Source organism: Diabrotica undecimpunctata, chromosome 6 (assembly GCF_040954645.1).
Source record: "Diabrotica undecimpunctata isolate CICGRU chromosome 6, icDiaUnde3, whole genome shotgun sequence".
Taxonomy (NCBI): Eukaryota; Metazoa; Arthropoda; class Insecta; order Coleoptera; family Chrysomelidae; genus Diabrotica; species Diabrotica undecimpunctata.
Window position 1 is genome coordinate 31,734,051 of NC_092808.1, and position 16,710 is coordinate 31,750,760.

At 31.6% G+C, this 16,710-nt stretch overlaps 1 protein-coding gene across 2 annotated transcripts in view; it reads right to left on the reverse strand.

Annotated features, from left to right (window-relative positions):
* Positions 1-102: 102 nt before the first annotated feature.
* The window catches only part of LOC140443350 (uncharacterized), a 52,971-nt gene continuing 36,363 nt past the window's right edge, over positions 103-16,710 (reverse strand). For both annotated transcript variants that reach the window (XM_072534564.1, XM_072534563.1), the window contains exon 5: positions 103-15,635. In XM_072534564.1, the coding sequence (XP_072390665.1) occupies positions 15,459-15,635 (177 nt within the window). In that variant the 3' untranslated portion in view covers positions 103-15,458. The remainder of the gene's footprint in view (positions 15,636-16,710) is intronic.

Consider the following 16,710-nt stretch of genomic DNA (forward strand, 5'->3'; position numbering starts at 1 on the left):
TCACGTTACAATCGGTAAGCTGTAGGTAACTACCTTATTGGTATTTTTAACGTTGATTATAAATAAGCAGGAAAGGATAAAAGAAAAACTAAGAGTTTTTTAACGATCAAATTTTTAATAATAAAATAGTATTGACATAAAAGTACATATTACAGTAATTTACACCGATCAAAATAGATCACAATGGTTTAGGGGTTTGAGAGGGAGAAACATCATTTAAATATCGCATAATATACATTTAGAAAGAGATAGAACACAGTAACACATATATACTTATATATTCGGTAATTTTTGCATTAGTGGTCTTGAAGTTATGTACATATTCAATATTTTTCAAGAAAAAGAGTAGGAAATACTCACCATAGAGTATTAAAACATTTTGAGGAATATGTATAAATATAGTAAAAAATGATTTCTTTGCTTCAGGTGAAAATACACGTTCTACACTTCTCACATGGAAATCCGATTTTCGTCTTTCTGTCAATAATTTTATATACTTTCGAACAAAGAAATCCTTTTTTTCGGTGTAGACCACTAATCTCTGATCCAATTTTCACGAAAAACAAATGAAAGAGAAACCTTTCATTTCACCTTCGAAAAACGGATTAGGAAACCTTTTTGGGGAGAAATTAATCTATTTTTTGTACTTGCCTTGAGGTAGTGGGTCGGTGAATTCTTACAAAGCTCTACAAGGCGGATAGATGTTTCTTTTTCATCTCCATTTTTCTAAAGCTATCAACATGGAGACTATTTATAATACACTTCTATTTGAGGAGATTTTTTTTGTAGTTTCTATAACGCCCAAGCTTATTGAAGTTTAAATAACAGAAACATAATACACCACACATATTACTTCATTTTGAAAGTGGAGTATTGCTTGTTGGCTTTTATAAAGTCTTAATAAGTAATCTTTTGAAATATTAATAAATATACTAAGATAAAAAAGTAGATTACACGTTTTGGTAGTTTTATTAAACTATATTTAGTGAAAAAACACGTTTGCTCCTTGATTCTAAATCGGATATTTTTCGGTATTATGAATATTATAACATTTGAAGTGAGTAATTCTGTTATAATGTATCTAAGTACATAACTATCATAACTCCATTATCCGCCTTGTACTTTGCAAATGTTTTTGTCTTGCATAATATCTATTGTAAACATTTCATATATTTTTAAATCTAGTAAAAATCAGTCTTATTGAGTTTCTTACGGAAAAAATCTTTATAGGTACATCGAGGTAGATTCTGTACCAGATGAAAATCAATCAAAAAACTTTATACGTCTAGTGAAAAATATTTTTATCTGCAAAACTTTTTATCTAGACACAATATTGAAATAACAGAAATCCTGAATAACTTTTTATGTATATATTGATTATGACTTAGCCAATATATTTTGCAATTCATATTAACAATATTTATACCATCATATAATTCAATGTATAAATATTGTAAACATATACCTATCAGTATATATAAATAGAAATTATTGATAAGTTGATGAATAATTATTCATATTTATTTCACTAACGTATAAATTTATCGACGTGTTTCATCTTAAATGAGAAAGTAAAAAGCTCATGGGCGATTTCATACAAAAAATTGTCTTTTTTCTATTTACAAAACAAAAATATAGAATGTTTTTGTATAAAATCCAATAGGGCATCATAAATATGAACTAAAATCAAAACTAAACTAAGAATATACATCTTTTTTGGTAACCCTGTATCATTATATTGTATAAACTAACTAAATACCCGCACAAATGAAATGAATTAAAGATGGCACGTAGAATAAGAAGAATATGAGCTAATGTTTCATTTTTATGATCATTCACATTTTTATGAGATACCAAATCATCGTCAGAATTTTTTTATATACTTTAGTGTGCTCTGGGGATTGTAAAGATTGCTAAAAAGAATTATTTTTACCAAAAAATTCTTGAAATTATAACAATGTTGAAACCAAAGTGTGTACTATTATCATAATGTTATATTACCACAAAAAGTAGACAATGTAATGCTAATAGTGTGTTGTTTCCTGGGTTTATTAGCCCTTTTCTATCTAGAATTGTTACTTCCTGACGTTTTGTTTGCAACTGTGGCAGTAAATGTGACCTTCAGTTACTCAATGATTATCAATGAGTACCGGAGTTTACGACAGCTGTCGCATCGCCTTGATAATGTTTGCTACAGTTGCAGACCCAACTTCAGGATGTGTACCATTACAAAATTACAAGTTATATAAGTATTATACAATTTAGAAAATGTGAATAATCCAAAAATAACAAGGATAAGGAGAAACAAAGCGAGAAGAACGATAAAGACAAATTTTGGACCACATATAGCTTACTTATACACTAGTAGATTAACAAAAATAATAACAATACGAAAGACAGCCATTGGTACACTTATTATATAGAGAAAAATTATCAAGAACTTCAATTATGGCGGAAGAAAAACGAGAGAATCAAATCTGAAAACAAAAACTGTTTGGAAGTTTGGTTAGGTTAAACTATTTTTAATAAATTCTCTATTCTTAACCATAGCCTATAAATAAATTAACTGTAGACTTCCATTAAATTATTTGGTTAGTTATGTTAGAATATAGGTATAGATATGTACGTACGATAAAGCTAATTAAAAATGGTAATATGACATTAAACTGATAGCTTTTAGAAAAGTGAGAAAATATTCCAAGTATCTTCAATGCAGGTTCTGACATAAATGGTACTGCTGCCGCCAATCGTGACATAAAATGCATTAGATAATAGACAATAGCAATATCATTCATGAGGTGTACGAAGAATTGAAGATGTGTTAATACCAAGTGAAACCATTTACAATGGTAGACAGATAAGAGAAGATCTAAAAGTTGCAAGTTTCGTGTTATATATTAAAACGTCGTATATAACTGATAAATATTCTATTAAAAAAAAACGTAACATTGATATAGGTTAAGCAAAAATTGAAGTTCTTGATGAATGCAGTGGAAATATATCCCTATAAGGTGCTGTTAGTAAATAAAACAATCAACCACACATATTATACAGACATTCAATTTTAAAAATCGATATGTATATGTACTATTTACAAAAAATACATGGTTAAAGATATCGTATCAGTGCTGGATATGTTGTGAAAAGTTGTATCTAAATTGGAAACACTTTTTGTTTATAAACATATAGAAAGACGCAGAAATTGCAAGTTGAACAATTTTTCCTCTAGATATTAATAACTATTACGGACATCCGAAGCTGTATGTCAATCTCTAGTAATTTGGACGGCTTACTAGCTGTATCTGTAGCTTAGGGTTTACTGGGTAACATACAAATTTTTTTAAAAGCTAAAAATGCTTTTAGAAGCCAAAAATTCTTCAACGGCACCAGTATAGAATATAAAGTTGATCAGAGGCTTTGAAAATTGAAATTTGCGAGTGAATCAAGTCGGAAATGGACGAGTAGAATGGGAAGAGAGAGTCTTATGTCTTGGTGACACTTATTCAATGATACCCTCCATAAGTCATTAAGGTGCTACAAAACTAGAACTTACATAGAAACTACGACATTTTTATATTGTAGTTATATGTAGAGTTGTTCTAGTAGATATATAAATGTTTTTCTATTTCAAGACATGTCAAGATAAGTCAGTTAAAAACATCCTGTAATTATAATTTAAGATAATAAAAATGTACATTTCACATTTAAAAAGAAGCCGATCTTAAAAGCCAGTTTTCGAGCAAACTGTTATACAATATCGAATTACAGAAGGGTTTAATTTTCAACGGTTCTGCTTTTAACTACCCCAATTAATACAAGCATTTTGACCAGAACGAAAGGTTGTGGATAGGGTTATCGGTAATATAACGCAAAGTATCGGATAGCCAGCAATTGACCGGTGGTTATTCGCAACTTATTTCTTTTCACAATTTTATTACAAGGGTTTTATTACAGGGGTTACCGAAGATATTATGGACAGCAATACCTCCAGTAGTAGTAAACATAAAGGGTTTGAATATCGCCTAGAATAATATTATTTTGCATTCAATAATCAAAACTATTACTTATATAACTGTTTAATGTTGAGAAATATAATACTATAAGTAAGTAAAATAAATAGAAAAATGGTGATCAGGAAACCAATACGAAAAAATAAAATTTGAGATTTTGCCAGAAATATATGAAGTATATTAGAACAATGATTCTTCGTGTTAACGATAGGATGTTCTAGTAAAAATATTAAATAGCATAAGCAGTGATCGAAGATATATTTAATCTATAAAAAAGTTGCCAAAGACCAGCAAGCAAACAATACTGGACTATCCTTTAATGTCACCCTTTGTAGTGTTTATGGAAAAATATTAACCCTATTAGTCTTATATGACTTGAAAAATCACGAACAAACACACCTAACCGATTAATTTACAAAAACTATAAACCTATTGATAACCAAATGAAAATAAAACAAGTATGGAGTAAATATACTGAAGATTTTTTCGTGGACACAAGAACAGAACCAACACAAACTGATAGCAATGAAGCTCCAATAATTTAAAAAAATGAAGTCCATCATGTTATAACGACTCAAATTCTGGCAGACCCTTTGGACCAGATTAAGTTTACATCGAGCTGATTAAACTTATAGATGAAGACAATTTAAAGGCAATAACTATCCTCTTTAACAACATATACAAATCTGGTAAGAACTACAGAATGGCTACTATCGACTTTTGTTCCGCTACCAAAAACCAAGAATCCCAAACACTGTAATGACTATAGATTAATAAGCTTACTTATGTCACAATTATTGAAAACGTTTTTAAAGGTTTTACATGCAAGAATATTCAAAAAGTGTGAAGCAGATATGAGTTATAGACAGTTTGGCTTTCGTAATGGCTTCGGAACAGTGGAAGCTCTGTATAGTTTCACAACTCTAGCTCAAAAATATAGAGACCAACAAAACATTCGTTATGCCGACGATACAATCAGTGTCGCTGAAAGTGAGAAAGACTTGAGGACGCTATTAAACACAATTCATGATATTGGGAAACAGTTTGGTTTTGGTTTAACAATAAACATAAATAAAATAAAAACCGTGACTAGCAGTAAGAGGGGTAAAGTCATAACAAGAATCCACATAAAAAATGAAGATATTAAACAAGTGAACAAAATAAAGTACTTAGTTAATGAGAAAGCCGGAAGTTTTTGAGATGTGGATTTTTAAAAGAATTTTTAAAATACCATAGATCGATTATATTACAAACGAAAGGGTGTTGCACAGAATGGAAAGAGGCAGAGAACTTTCGGCCACCATTAAAAGGAGAAAGACAGCATATTTGGGGCACATACCTATAAATGAGAAGTACAAGTTGTTGCAGCTGATTATGAAGGGTAACATCGAAGAAAAAAGGGGTCCTGGTAGAAGACAAATATCCTGGCTGAGAAATATTCTCGAAAAACAGACGCTTTTAAGAAAATCAGATGGAGACGAATTTGAAATGGTTATAGCCAACCTTCGTTAGTGGAGTTGGCGCTGGAAGAAGAAGCCTTAAGGTTTCGCGAATGGTGGATCTACGATTGACAATATCAATTTCATTAACACATCCAATAGAGAACAGGTAATGCTTATTATCTTGGATGAATAACCAATTATATTATCGAAGTTAAACCCACTCGACAAATATACTTGAACGTAACTTCTAATGTAAAAATGTTGACCACATCATTTAAGGTAAAAGTATGTAATTATGTACTTAACATATTGCTATATGCCAATAAGAAACTTATATTGGAGGCAAAGTGCCAAGAGTAGAATCGACGATCAAACACCCAGAAATATTAGTATAAGTAAAGAAGTAAGGCTGGGTTGTATATTGTCACCTATTCTGTTTAACCTTTAGTACTTAGAACTGCTATTTGGGAATGCCTTGGAAAACCTTTCTACAGGAATAAAAATTAATGAAGAACAAATTTTTAATAAAAGATATGCAGATTCTAGTGTCATACTAACTGATACAGACACGAACATACAGAAAGAACATATTAATGATGCTTGTAGAGAATTTGAAAGAAAGATTTGCAAGAAAAAATTCACCATATTGGTGATCTAAAAGAAGCAGAATGTCCCTTTACTTGTAATGATAAATTAGGAAGGAAGAAATTGGGAAGGTATTAGAACGGAAAAACCATTACAAATACCTGGGCTGCTGGATTAAATACAAGCTTGATCCAGAACAAAAAATTAAAGTGTGAATTTCTTAAGCTAGAGATAGTTTCATCAAGATGTGTAGTCTTCTCTACTAAAAACAAAACAACTGAAGAAGTTTTAAATAGACTAAATATAGAAAAACAACTGTTTAGAACAATTAACATGAGAAAAACCAGTACTTGAGTCATTTTCTAGTAACGGAAAGTATTAGATTGCTCATATTGGTAATTAAGAGCAAAATAGTCTTTGCAATGAAAAAGAACTGGAAATAACACTATAGAAAATTTTAAGTAAACAAAAATTGTGGAGAGTATTATAGCTAGAAACTTTAAATAATCAAATAAAAGACATAACTGTGCTAACATAATTTTAATTTGATAAATAATCATTACTTTTATTATCAAATAATATGTTTAATGTTGTCGTACATGTTTTGATTTGTTGAGAAAAAATGGACGAACAACGCAAATAGAGAAAATACAACCAAAACAAAAATTTATAAAAGCTCGGAGAAGAAAACAGTGTGCCACCAACATCCAAGGCTTAAAACAGGGAAGACTTTCCTTCCCTACCAAATAAGGATAGTGAGGAGACAATGGAAACTAGATAAAATGCTTGTAGCCTAATCACCAAAGATAACAAATAAGAAACCAACATGTACACAAGTCCAAAACAAAACCACTAGTAATAAAATAGTGAACGAAACAGGAGCAATAAAGGAGAATAAATTGCTGAAACTCAAAAAGTATATACAGACAATAAAATTTCCAAAAACGGAAGGGAAACTCTTATTCAAATAAAATTCCATAAAGACTATAAAAAATTTACCCATATTTTGGAAGATTATAGCAAAATAACCAAAATACAGTGAATCACCGTCCCATTAGAGTACGACATCAAGCTCAAAATGGTTATCAGAGAATTTGTCCTAAATACAAAATCTAAAGATATACAAACAGAAATAATACAGAAACATGAAATAAATACAATAGACATAACAAACAAGATATCAAGGATGGATGAAAAGAAACCCTTGCCAATGTTTATAATAACACTGGAAAAACAAGACGTACCCATGGCAAACAAAGTTACCAACCTAAATAGAAGATCTAAGGTGGAGTTACGGAACAAGTCAATGTTTTAATTGCCAGGGCTTCTACCACGCCTAAAATACATGCTTTAAAAACGCTAGGTGCGAAAGTGCGGAGAAGAGCACAGAAGCAAATTCCAGCAGAACAAAAAGCAGAATGCGCTAACAGCTAAGGGGCAAACTGCCCGGCAAGTTATAGAGAATGCCCATGGTCACGAAAAAACTGGATCTAACCATATAGAAAAAAAAATGAAGAGGTTGTAATGCAGAAGAAGAGCATATGCCCAGATTGAGCAATGTGAAGATATAAAATAGTGTTTGCAATGAAAAAGAACTGAAAATATTATAGAAAATTTCGAGTAAACAAAAATTTGCTATTGCGGAAAGTTATCGCTAGAAACTTTAAATAACCATACAAGACAACTAACATATTTCAATTTGATAAATAATCGTTACTTTTATTATCAAACAATATGTTTGATGCATATTTTATATTTTCGTGCATATTTCTGTTCAGTAAGAAGAAGAACAGGACGAAAAAGTCTTGTAAGTATTGCAAAAAGGGTTAAAAACTGATAAAGAACACGACAAAACCAAAAATAGAAAATCTCTCTGATTGAGGACTCCTCAGTCACAAAAAAAAACAAGTTAAAACAAGAAAAATCTAGACGAAGGAGTTAAAGAAAATGAAGAACAAATAAAAAATATTTAGTCACGAAAAAGGTTAAAGTGACGATATAGAAAAAAGAGTTTGTAAAAGAAAGAAAAAAAAAAGAGTATTATCGCTAGAAACTTAAAATAACAAAAAAAAAGATGTAACTCTGCTAACATATTTCAATTTGATAAATAGTCATTACTTTTATTATCAAAGAATATGTTTGATGCAGTGACTGATCTAGAAATGTGCTTTGGGAGGGAATTTCCAACTTGGGGTGAACTTCCAATGAAACACCAACCAAAAGACATAAAAAAGATAAACCCAAACTACGTAAGACATAAATAATAGGTTTTCTTTAATTTTGGACCTTCTAGGGGGATTCCCCATTTCTCTCGTGTATTCGCCAATGGTTTGATATATATTTTATGTTGTCGTGCATGTTTTGATTCAGTAAGAAGAAGAATAAGAGGAAGGACAGCATAAATGTGTAAGTATCATAAGCTAGGATTAAAAACTAATAAATAACACCCAAAAGCAAAAAAAACTCTCCGATTGAGAACTCCCCAGTCACAAAAAAAACAAGTCAACAAGGAGAGATCTAGACGAACTTGAAAAAAAAATTAAAAACAAATAGAAAACATTTGGAAAAGCTCAATGTGACCATATAGAAAAAAGAGTTTGTCATACAGAAATATGCTGCAGAAAAACACAAAAAACATAAAATAATTTACTTAATTAAAGTCTTTTAATAATGAATGTAAAATAAAATCTGTTTTTGTAGATTGAAAACATTCAACAATGAGAATGAAATAGAAAAAACTGGTTCACTGTATGTCAAGAGATGTATTTGAAAAATTCACATGCCCTAGTCACTGCTCTTGGTTGGTATAGCAGAATAGAACAATACCTTTCAAATGTAACAACCTGTAGTGCTCCTACTAGTTTAATTGAGCACATTCTGGACCCCTTTCCATAACGGCTTATCGAATTTCAGCGATAGTTTTTAATGAAAAACTTGTTTGCCTTTCTAAAGTACAAAAGAAGTCAATTTCTAGCTAGTTAACGGTTTTGAACTTGAAAAAAAGTGTGGTAAATCACGAACACTTTGTGGCTTGTTTAAAAACTGTTATATCTATGTTTTAAATCAGCCAGAGCATCTGATTTTTGCTCAAACTATGTGTTTTGAATAAAGCTCTTGAAAACTTTCTTCCCAGCAGGTTGCCATTTGTCAGCGAAACCATAAAATGTGTTTTGTAGATTTTACAAAGGAAGATTACAGTTATCTAGAGCAGCTTTCAAAGTTCTGACCTTGTTAAACAACGCTGTAAAATTTTTACAATTGCGAATGTATCTCGAATGCAAATCGGGGTGGATTTTCAGGTAGTTCGACCGAATACCACAGTCGATACCGAAGAATTTGCATTTTGTGCAATGTTTCTGAGAAGTCACCTAAAAATTAAAAACGTCCGCGTCGGGAAGACTATCATAAAGTAGAGCAATAAATAAAAATTTACTAGTAGCTTTCTCCTTTAGAGAAATTTGACCATTTTTACTTCTTTTGTGAATTTTAGTGGTCAATAGCAGAGAGTGGCATATTCCTACAAATTATGATCATAAAAATCGCCCTTAAACAACAAAAATTTAGACTTAAATAAGCTGACCGATATTCGGGAAATTGTATAATAACTAGCTTCAAAATATCTTTTTTGTAAAAAAAACTTAACTTGTACGGCGTTGTGTAAAAAGATTTCGGGAAGAAGAATCGCATCAAATGAGCAGGAGCAGCTACAGGAAGAGATTCTGCTAGTGCCAAGTAGAAGAGAATAAATAAAGAGAAGAATTAAAAGTAATAAAAATTGAAAATAAAAACAAAAACAAATGGTTACACATTTAGGGAAATTTTGCATTGCTTAAGCCCTGCTTAATGGCTGAATAGTGGATATTATATCTTATAAACCCAGCCCTAATAAAACTCAAATTTAAACATTCTACCTTAGAAACAATGACTCAAAGCGACAGCTGAAATTATTGTGGAGTAGTAATAGTCCTGGAACGCATATCTTGAGTGGTACTGGACATATAAACATCATTGCAAAAAAGCAATACAAAAAGTAGCGTTCAGGAACAACCTCATTAGAAAACTGACAGGGTTCCATGCAGTTCTTAAAACAACAGTACAAGCCCTGTCCTACTAGAAACCTACATATCTTCTTTGTCTCTACAGAGCCGCGTGCTTCGCCCTCCATACAGGAGATCAAACAAGAATTAGACATGATCAGTCTAGAATAAAATCAAGGAAAGGCTTCATAAAGACAATCTCACTAGAACCACCTGACGACTAGCCTCTACATCAAGATAATTCTGGCGGCAACTCGACTGGAGATCATGGAAGTCACTAAACTGAATCAGAACAGGTGTTGCCCCTGTCAAAACTAATGAAATCAGGTGGGGTAGCATCAACGCACAGGACTAACTATGCGAATGCAGTGAAGTTCAGAACACGGAACACCTACTGAAATGCAGAATATGCCCTGGTAGTTGCACCCTCAAAAAATTGTAACATGCTATAGCAACAATTTCTTAAACAATAATGTCCCTATTACTGAGCAGAGAAACCTTTGGATCTGAATATGAATAAAATAGAAATAAAGAAGCTACAAAACAAATATTACAGCTTTAATGTACACAATAAAATTAAACAAACAACGCAAAAACAATGTAATAGATGCAAGTTATAGATAAACGAAAGATGAAACGTGATATTGGATACTGTATGATAACAGTCAACATGTTGATACAGATAAACATTATATAGGCAGTGAAACAGAATCAGAAATAACATTATTGTGGGACCATGTTATTCTATACCATTAACAAACGTAATGATACCTATAAACTAGACGCAAAGCAATATTGTAAACACCCAAAAATCAGTTTCATAATTTTTAAGTATATTGAAAATATTCTTAAGAATCAATCATCATAGACTACATAAAAAAATAAAATAAAAAAATATTACAATGAGGAAACTCTAGTATCCGAGATATTTTACATGTAGAGATAAATACCATACAAGGAAAGATTCGAAAAGTCGCTACTTTAATAGGAGGATGTCTTTGTTGAAGACATTGATTAGCTTGCAGTCCTATCGAACTGTTGCGATCAAAAGTCTCAAGCCATTTGCTAACTAAAACGGCACTTGAAGAAAATTTTGAAAATTTGGCACAGACTTTCAATCTGTACCTTATATATGATTTATTGCAACGTATATTCCATTATATAATATCAATTTCTGGCCATTTTGCTGTGAAATGCACAAATATTAAATGACAAATCAAATTCCCGAAACGTAAACTACTAAAAAGTATCTGAAAAGGAACAATTTTTAGGAAACTATAAAATTTTATTAGTATTATGTTGTTTCCGTTTGTTAGCAGTATAATAGGGATTCAACCATTTTGTCAAAATCTTCCTTGTAAAAATATTGAATGGGTAATGAGTACCGAAACTATTATAAAAATAGGTCTCCAGGTCAAAATTTGTATTTTAGTTTACATATTGTAGAAAAGTAAAAAAGAATATTCAAACCATGTTCGAGGCATTCTAAGAGATTTGTTATTTTATTTTTCCAATTTATTATAATAAGTAACATATATTAAGTCCAATACGAAGGAATATATATTATGTAACTTGCATATTTCATGTAACACTAGTGAATTATAAGTAGTTTATTTTACAAACCTTTTTCATTTATAAGTGTTTGTTTCTTTCATTGATTTTTTTAGTTTTTGTATTTTCTTTGCTGATTTTACTATATTTGTATATATTATGTATTTATCATATTCTTTTAATATTTGGAATATTTTTTTTTGTCTAAACTATTCTGTTGGTGTACTAGACTCTTTTGTTCTTATTTTATATCCTTACCAAGTTAGTTATAAATCTTCTTGATTTATATGCAGCAAACACATATATTATGGTGAGGTACTGTGACGTATTTTTGAGTTACTAAACCCCTCTAACTAGCGATTTGATCGGAAGGGATCGTTTCGCCGTCATTCATTCGGTAGCATATCTTCGAGATATAAGTTATTACTGAGTGTTAAATTATTGTTATCTGCTTCTGCTGTTCAGACAGATGAGCGATTGCCACTGTTTCATTGCTACAATTCATTCAACCGGTGTCGCTAAAAAGGACGCTTTTAAAACCTGTACTAGGGAACTTTACTATAATTGGCGTTTAGGGTCCCCTAGCTGCTGCAATCAGGCTGCGGCAGTCACTCAAACCCCGACGGTTTACGGGAACCCACGCACTATTCAGCCAAGAATCCCTGGCTGCGGCAGCCACTAGAACGTGCCTGTTGCACTAGCAGCCCGTACGCTGCCCCCAGTCAAAGCGAATGAGGATTCATTCATATGGTTGCCTTTAGTAAACGCGCACTTGTCGTGTCAAACCTATTCGCAAGGTTTTTAAAATGACTTTTGACAGCGAAAAATAATTCGTGAAGTTGAAAGCTGTTTTGGATAAGGAAAGGGGATTTGGGATATATCTTTTGAAGAATACAGTGATCGAGGAAAGAAAAAACTAAGATGGGAAGAAATTACCAATATAATTTGCCAGGGCGATTTACCAGCATGTTCTTTATTTTGTTTACGAGACAAACGGTACATAATTATGGCCTCTACCACGTCCATACCGTTTTATATTTATATTTTCTCCATGTTAAAAAACGGACACAACTGGCCGTCGATTGACTTCTATAACTAGCTGCTCGTATTTGTCGGGAGCCCTTACTATACTGTACATTTTCTATTTTTTAAAGAAGTTAAACAACGAATCAATGACGGAAAATTGGTTCACCACTATGTGATTCTGTTTATTCATATTTTACTGAATTAATAAAGACCAAGAATTACTTGTTCAATGGCGATCTCTTCATTATAAATAATTAATTGGACTTAAGTGGATTTAACCGCAAGTAAAGTCGTTCTCATAAACTCAAAGAAGACAGAAAAATACCATACGAGCAATGTTTGGAATCACCATAGGAGATGAATTTCCAAGAAGAAAGTAATAAATTATAATTAAAACTAATATATGCCGTAGATAATATGGAAGGAAAGTGTCGTAGAAAGTAAAAAATGGGGCTTTGACAACCGAAATCGAATATGCGAAAACGTATTCGCTTGAAATTGCCTACCTCAGAATATCTGTATTTGTATTCGGTTTACAAACAATTATTAATCAACTTAGATAAGCTTCGTAGTTTCACCTCTTACAAGAATGAAATGCAGATGAAAGTAATAGTTTTTATTCAGCAGTGTCTGGAGGAAAACTCTACATAAATGGAAAAGATCTAGTTTTTTTGGCTTTCAAAATTTAACAGCAAACCACCTCTAAGTTCTTTTAAAAAATGGTTCGTAAAACACAAAAAAACAAAAATCAGTACACAAATTCAGTTTTTCTCGAATTCTACATGAAAAAATATAAAAAAAATCGTGTTATTTTTGTTTAAAATGAACAATCTTGAAGTAATAGTAATTTAATCGCAATACTATCAATGACACTTTTGTAAGAAATAAAAAACAAACAATTGCTTTTATATACAAACTTATCGGTGTATTTTTTGTAGAGAAAATTGGAAAAAACCGGTAAAATCGACCATTTTTTGAACAAGTCATAACTTGGGATCTTTGAAAACTGGAAAGATAATTCTCTGCAAATTGTTTATATATAATATGTTGTTTAAACTGATGACGCAAGGTGGACACTGTCCTACGAACAGTTTTTTCAAAATCCTAACTTGAATATTTGGAACCTATATTTTGGATGGATCATATTATTAGAACTCAAAAATTATTCTTTAACTTGTTTATCTTCGGCTTTAAATTAAGTGCGGCGAAAAATGTACAAACCGGCTCCGAACATTGCTCTGAACTCGCGATTACGCTTTTGAACCGGAGGAGTGGGGGGTTAAAGCAAGCGAGATTTAAGGTATTTGATTTTCTTCTTCTCCTCGCTTGCTTAAATCCCCTACTTCAAAAGCGAGATCGAACGTTCCGAACAATGTGTGACCCGTTTTTACCTTTTTTCGCCATATTTAAATAAAAAACGAAGATATACAAGTGGAGAATAAATTTAGAGTGGTCATTTTTTAAATTTAAATTGGATAACCTCACTTAATATGATCCGCCTACCAAAATATCGATGATCACTATTCAAACTAAGATTTTGAAAAAATTATTCGCCGGAGAGCCTTTTCAAACTTTCCAGCTTGAAAAGGCCCACGTTATGAATTTTTTAATAAATGGTCGATAGTGATAATAGTGATTTTAGCGGTTTTTTTTTACTTTTTTTCTGTAACAATGCACCGCGATAAGATTTTATAAAAAAACTTGTTTTCTTTTTTTCTACAAAAGTTCCATTGACAATATTGCGATTAAATTATTATTAAATGCAGATGTTTCACTCTAAATGAAAAAATCACGATTTTTTAAATGTTTTGATATAGAATTCGGGAAAAAGCTAATTTGTGTATTGATTTTGGTTCCTTATGTTCTACGAACAACTTTTCAAAAGGCAGTAGAGATAGTTTGCTGTAAAATCTTAAGGCCAAAACAGGTTTAATTTGGTCTATAGACCGAGCCAATACATTCTAAATCATCTAAATCATATAATTTAAAAATATGATATGGAATATTATATTAAAAATTACTCTATTTATATATCTCTGTTTGGCAAAACTTCCTAGTACTATAAAGGAAATATAACAAATAAAATAAATAGCTCTATCGGTATTTTCACAACATATCCTTCACTTACTGTTTTTGATCGAAACAGAAATTTCATCCACTCCTAACAATGAACTACCACTATTGTTTGAGGAACTTGCATACCAAGATTATAATACAAATCAAGAAAATAATACTAAATCCCTGAAATTACATTTTATAATTGCTTCCCCTTGCCCAAACATCATTTCCAAAGAAAATGTTTTAAATACACTTTTTGCATGAGGTAAATATCACGTGAACCATCTTCCCTTACTATACCGGTTCATATTTGATCAGTCAATCACAAACATCGACACATAAGATTTTTTTCTTATATCCAATCGTTCAAGTTTGTATTTTGGTTCATATCTCCAACAAAATATAAATTAAAATAAATATAAACTGTTAATAAAAATAATAATGTCGTTAATTACAACAATCTATTTGTATTGTAGCATTCAAATCAACAGAGAAATAAATGATTATTTTTATTACTTGTTATTTGAAATCTACTGTTAGTACTATAAATTTATTCTACACAAGACGTGTACAAGTAAACATTATATTAGAACTTGTGTGCAACTGTGCAACAGTTATTCTTTCTTACTAGACTTCTTTAATCCCCAAAACAATTTCTTTGGAAGTGACGATGTTACAAAGGGACTATATAATTTGGATAATTATAATTTGACTTTAACATACCCGTATATCTCACGAAAATAACTAGACTAGGATCTACTCATTGGCCTTCTTTGTAGAAATATCGCAGTAGTTGTTTCGATGTCCTCCTCTTCGTCTTTTAAACAAGGACTTACGATCGGAGAGCCGCTGCTTCCCGAATTGTTTGAATGCAGCCCTGTCGACATACTGAGGTCCTCTGGCTCCGTTTGTTCTGGTAGAGCCACCTGGAACAAATAATATATTTAATATTAGTTCCTTTTTACTATAAAAAGAAACTTTATTTGGTTATAAAAAAAAATATAAAAAAGAGGAAATATTACTATACAATTTCAATACCAAATTTGACATTTGCAAGTGAAATTTGAATCGATAAGAAACATAAATTAACACAAATGTTATGAAGATATGATAGCCAGGCTTCATTAAAGGCACTGGAATCGAATCGAACTGACTCCAAGTTAGTTTGAAACTGTCATAATTCGCTGATTCAAATCGGAACACTAATAAGTAAGTTTACTCTAGATGCCTAGACCTTGCTAGGTGAGGCTCAAAAAACATTCATATGCCCAAAACGTCTCGTTGGCATAGCAAGAAGAGGGACCAAAAGAATGATATTGGACTGGTTCAAACAGACGAAACGTAACCAGAGCACAGGTACAAAAAAATTTGTCAGTTCGAAGGCTTTTGTACATGAACCTTCGAAGTTGAAATCCAAAGATCTACTAAATATGAATAAGAATGATCAGAGAATTATCTATCATACTGTTGGACAGAATACAGTTCAATACATTTGACCAGTATTAACTTAAGCCCTAAGTCTTCGTAAAAATGCCATAATGGCGTTAATAGACTTACCCATAGACATATAATACAAATAAACTGACTGCTACCATACAGTTGCGTTCTCCCAGTACGACAGGCAAACTGACGCAAAGCAATATCTGCATCTCTGTCTAATGGACCGGGTTTATCCTCACATACGGATGCATCAAGCAAGGCCTGCTTTGCGTCAGTTTTCTCTGTAGCATTGGGGAAACAGGCATGTATTGCAGCTATCAGTCTATTTGTATTATAATATAATACATATTATGTCTATGGACTTACCTAACAGAGGTGGATACACGGGGATGAAAAACAGGAAATTCACCCGCCCAAGAAAGTCCAAATTGTAAGAAAACCTATTATTTATGTAGGTTTATATTTATGCAGGTTGGGTTTATCTTAAGCCCCCCCCCCCAAGTTGAAAGTTTCCCCCTCAAGGCAAATCTCTAGATCCGCCACTGTTACCTAACCTAACCT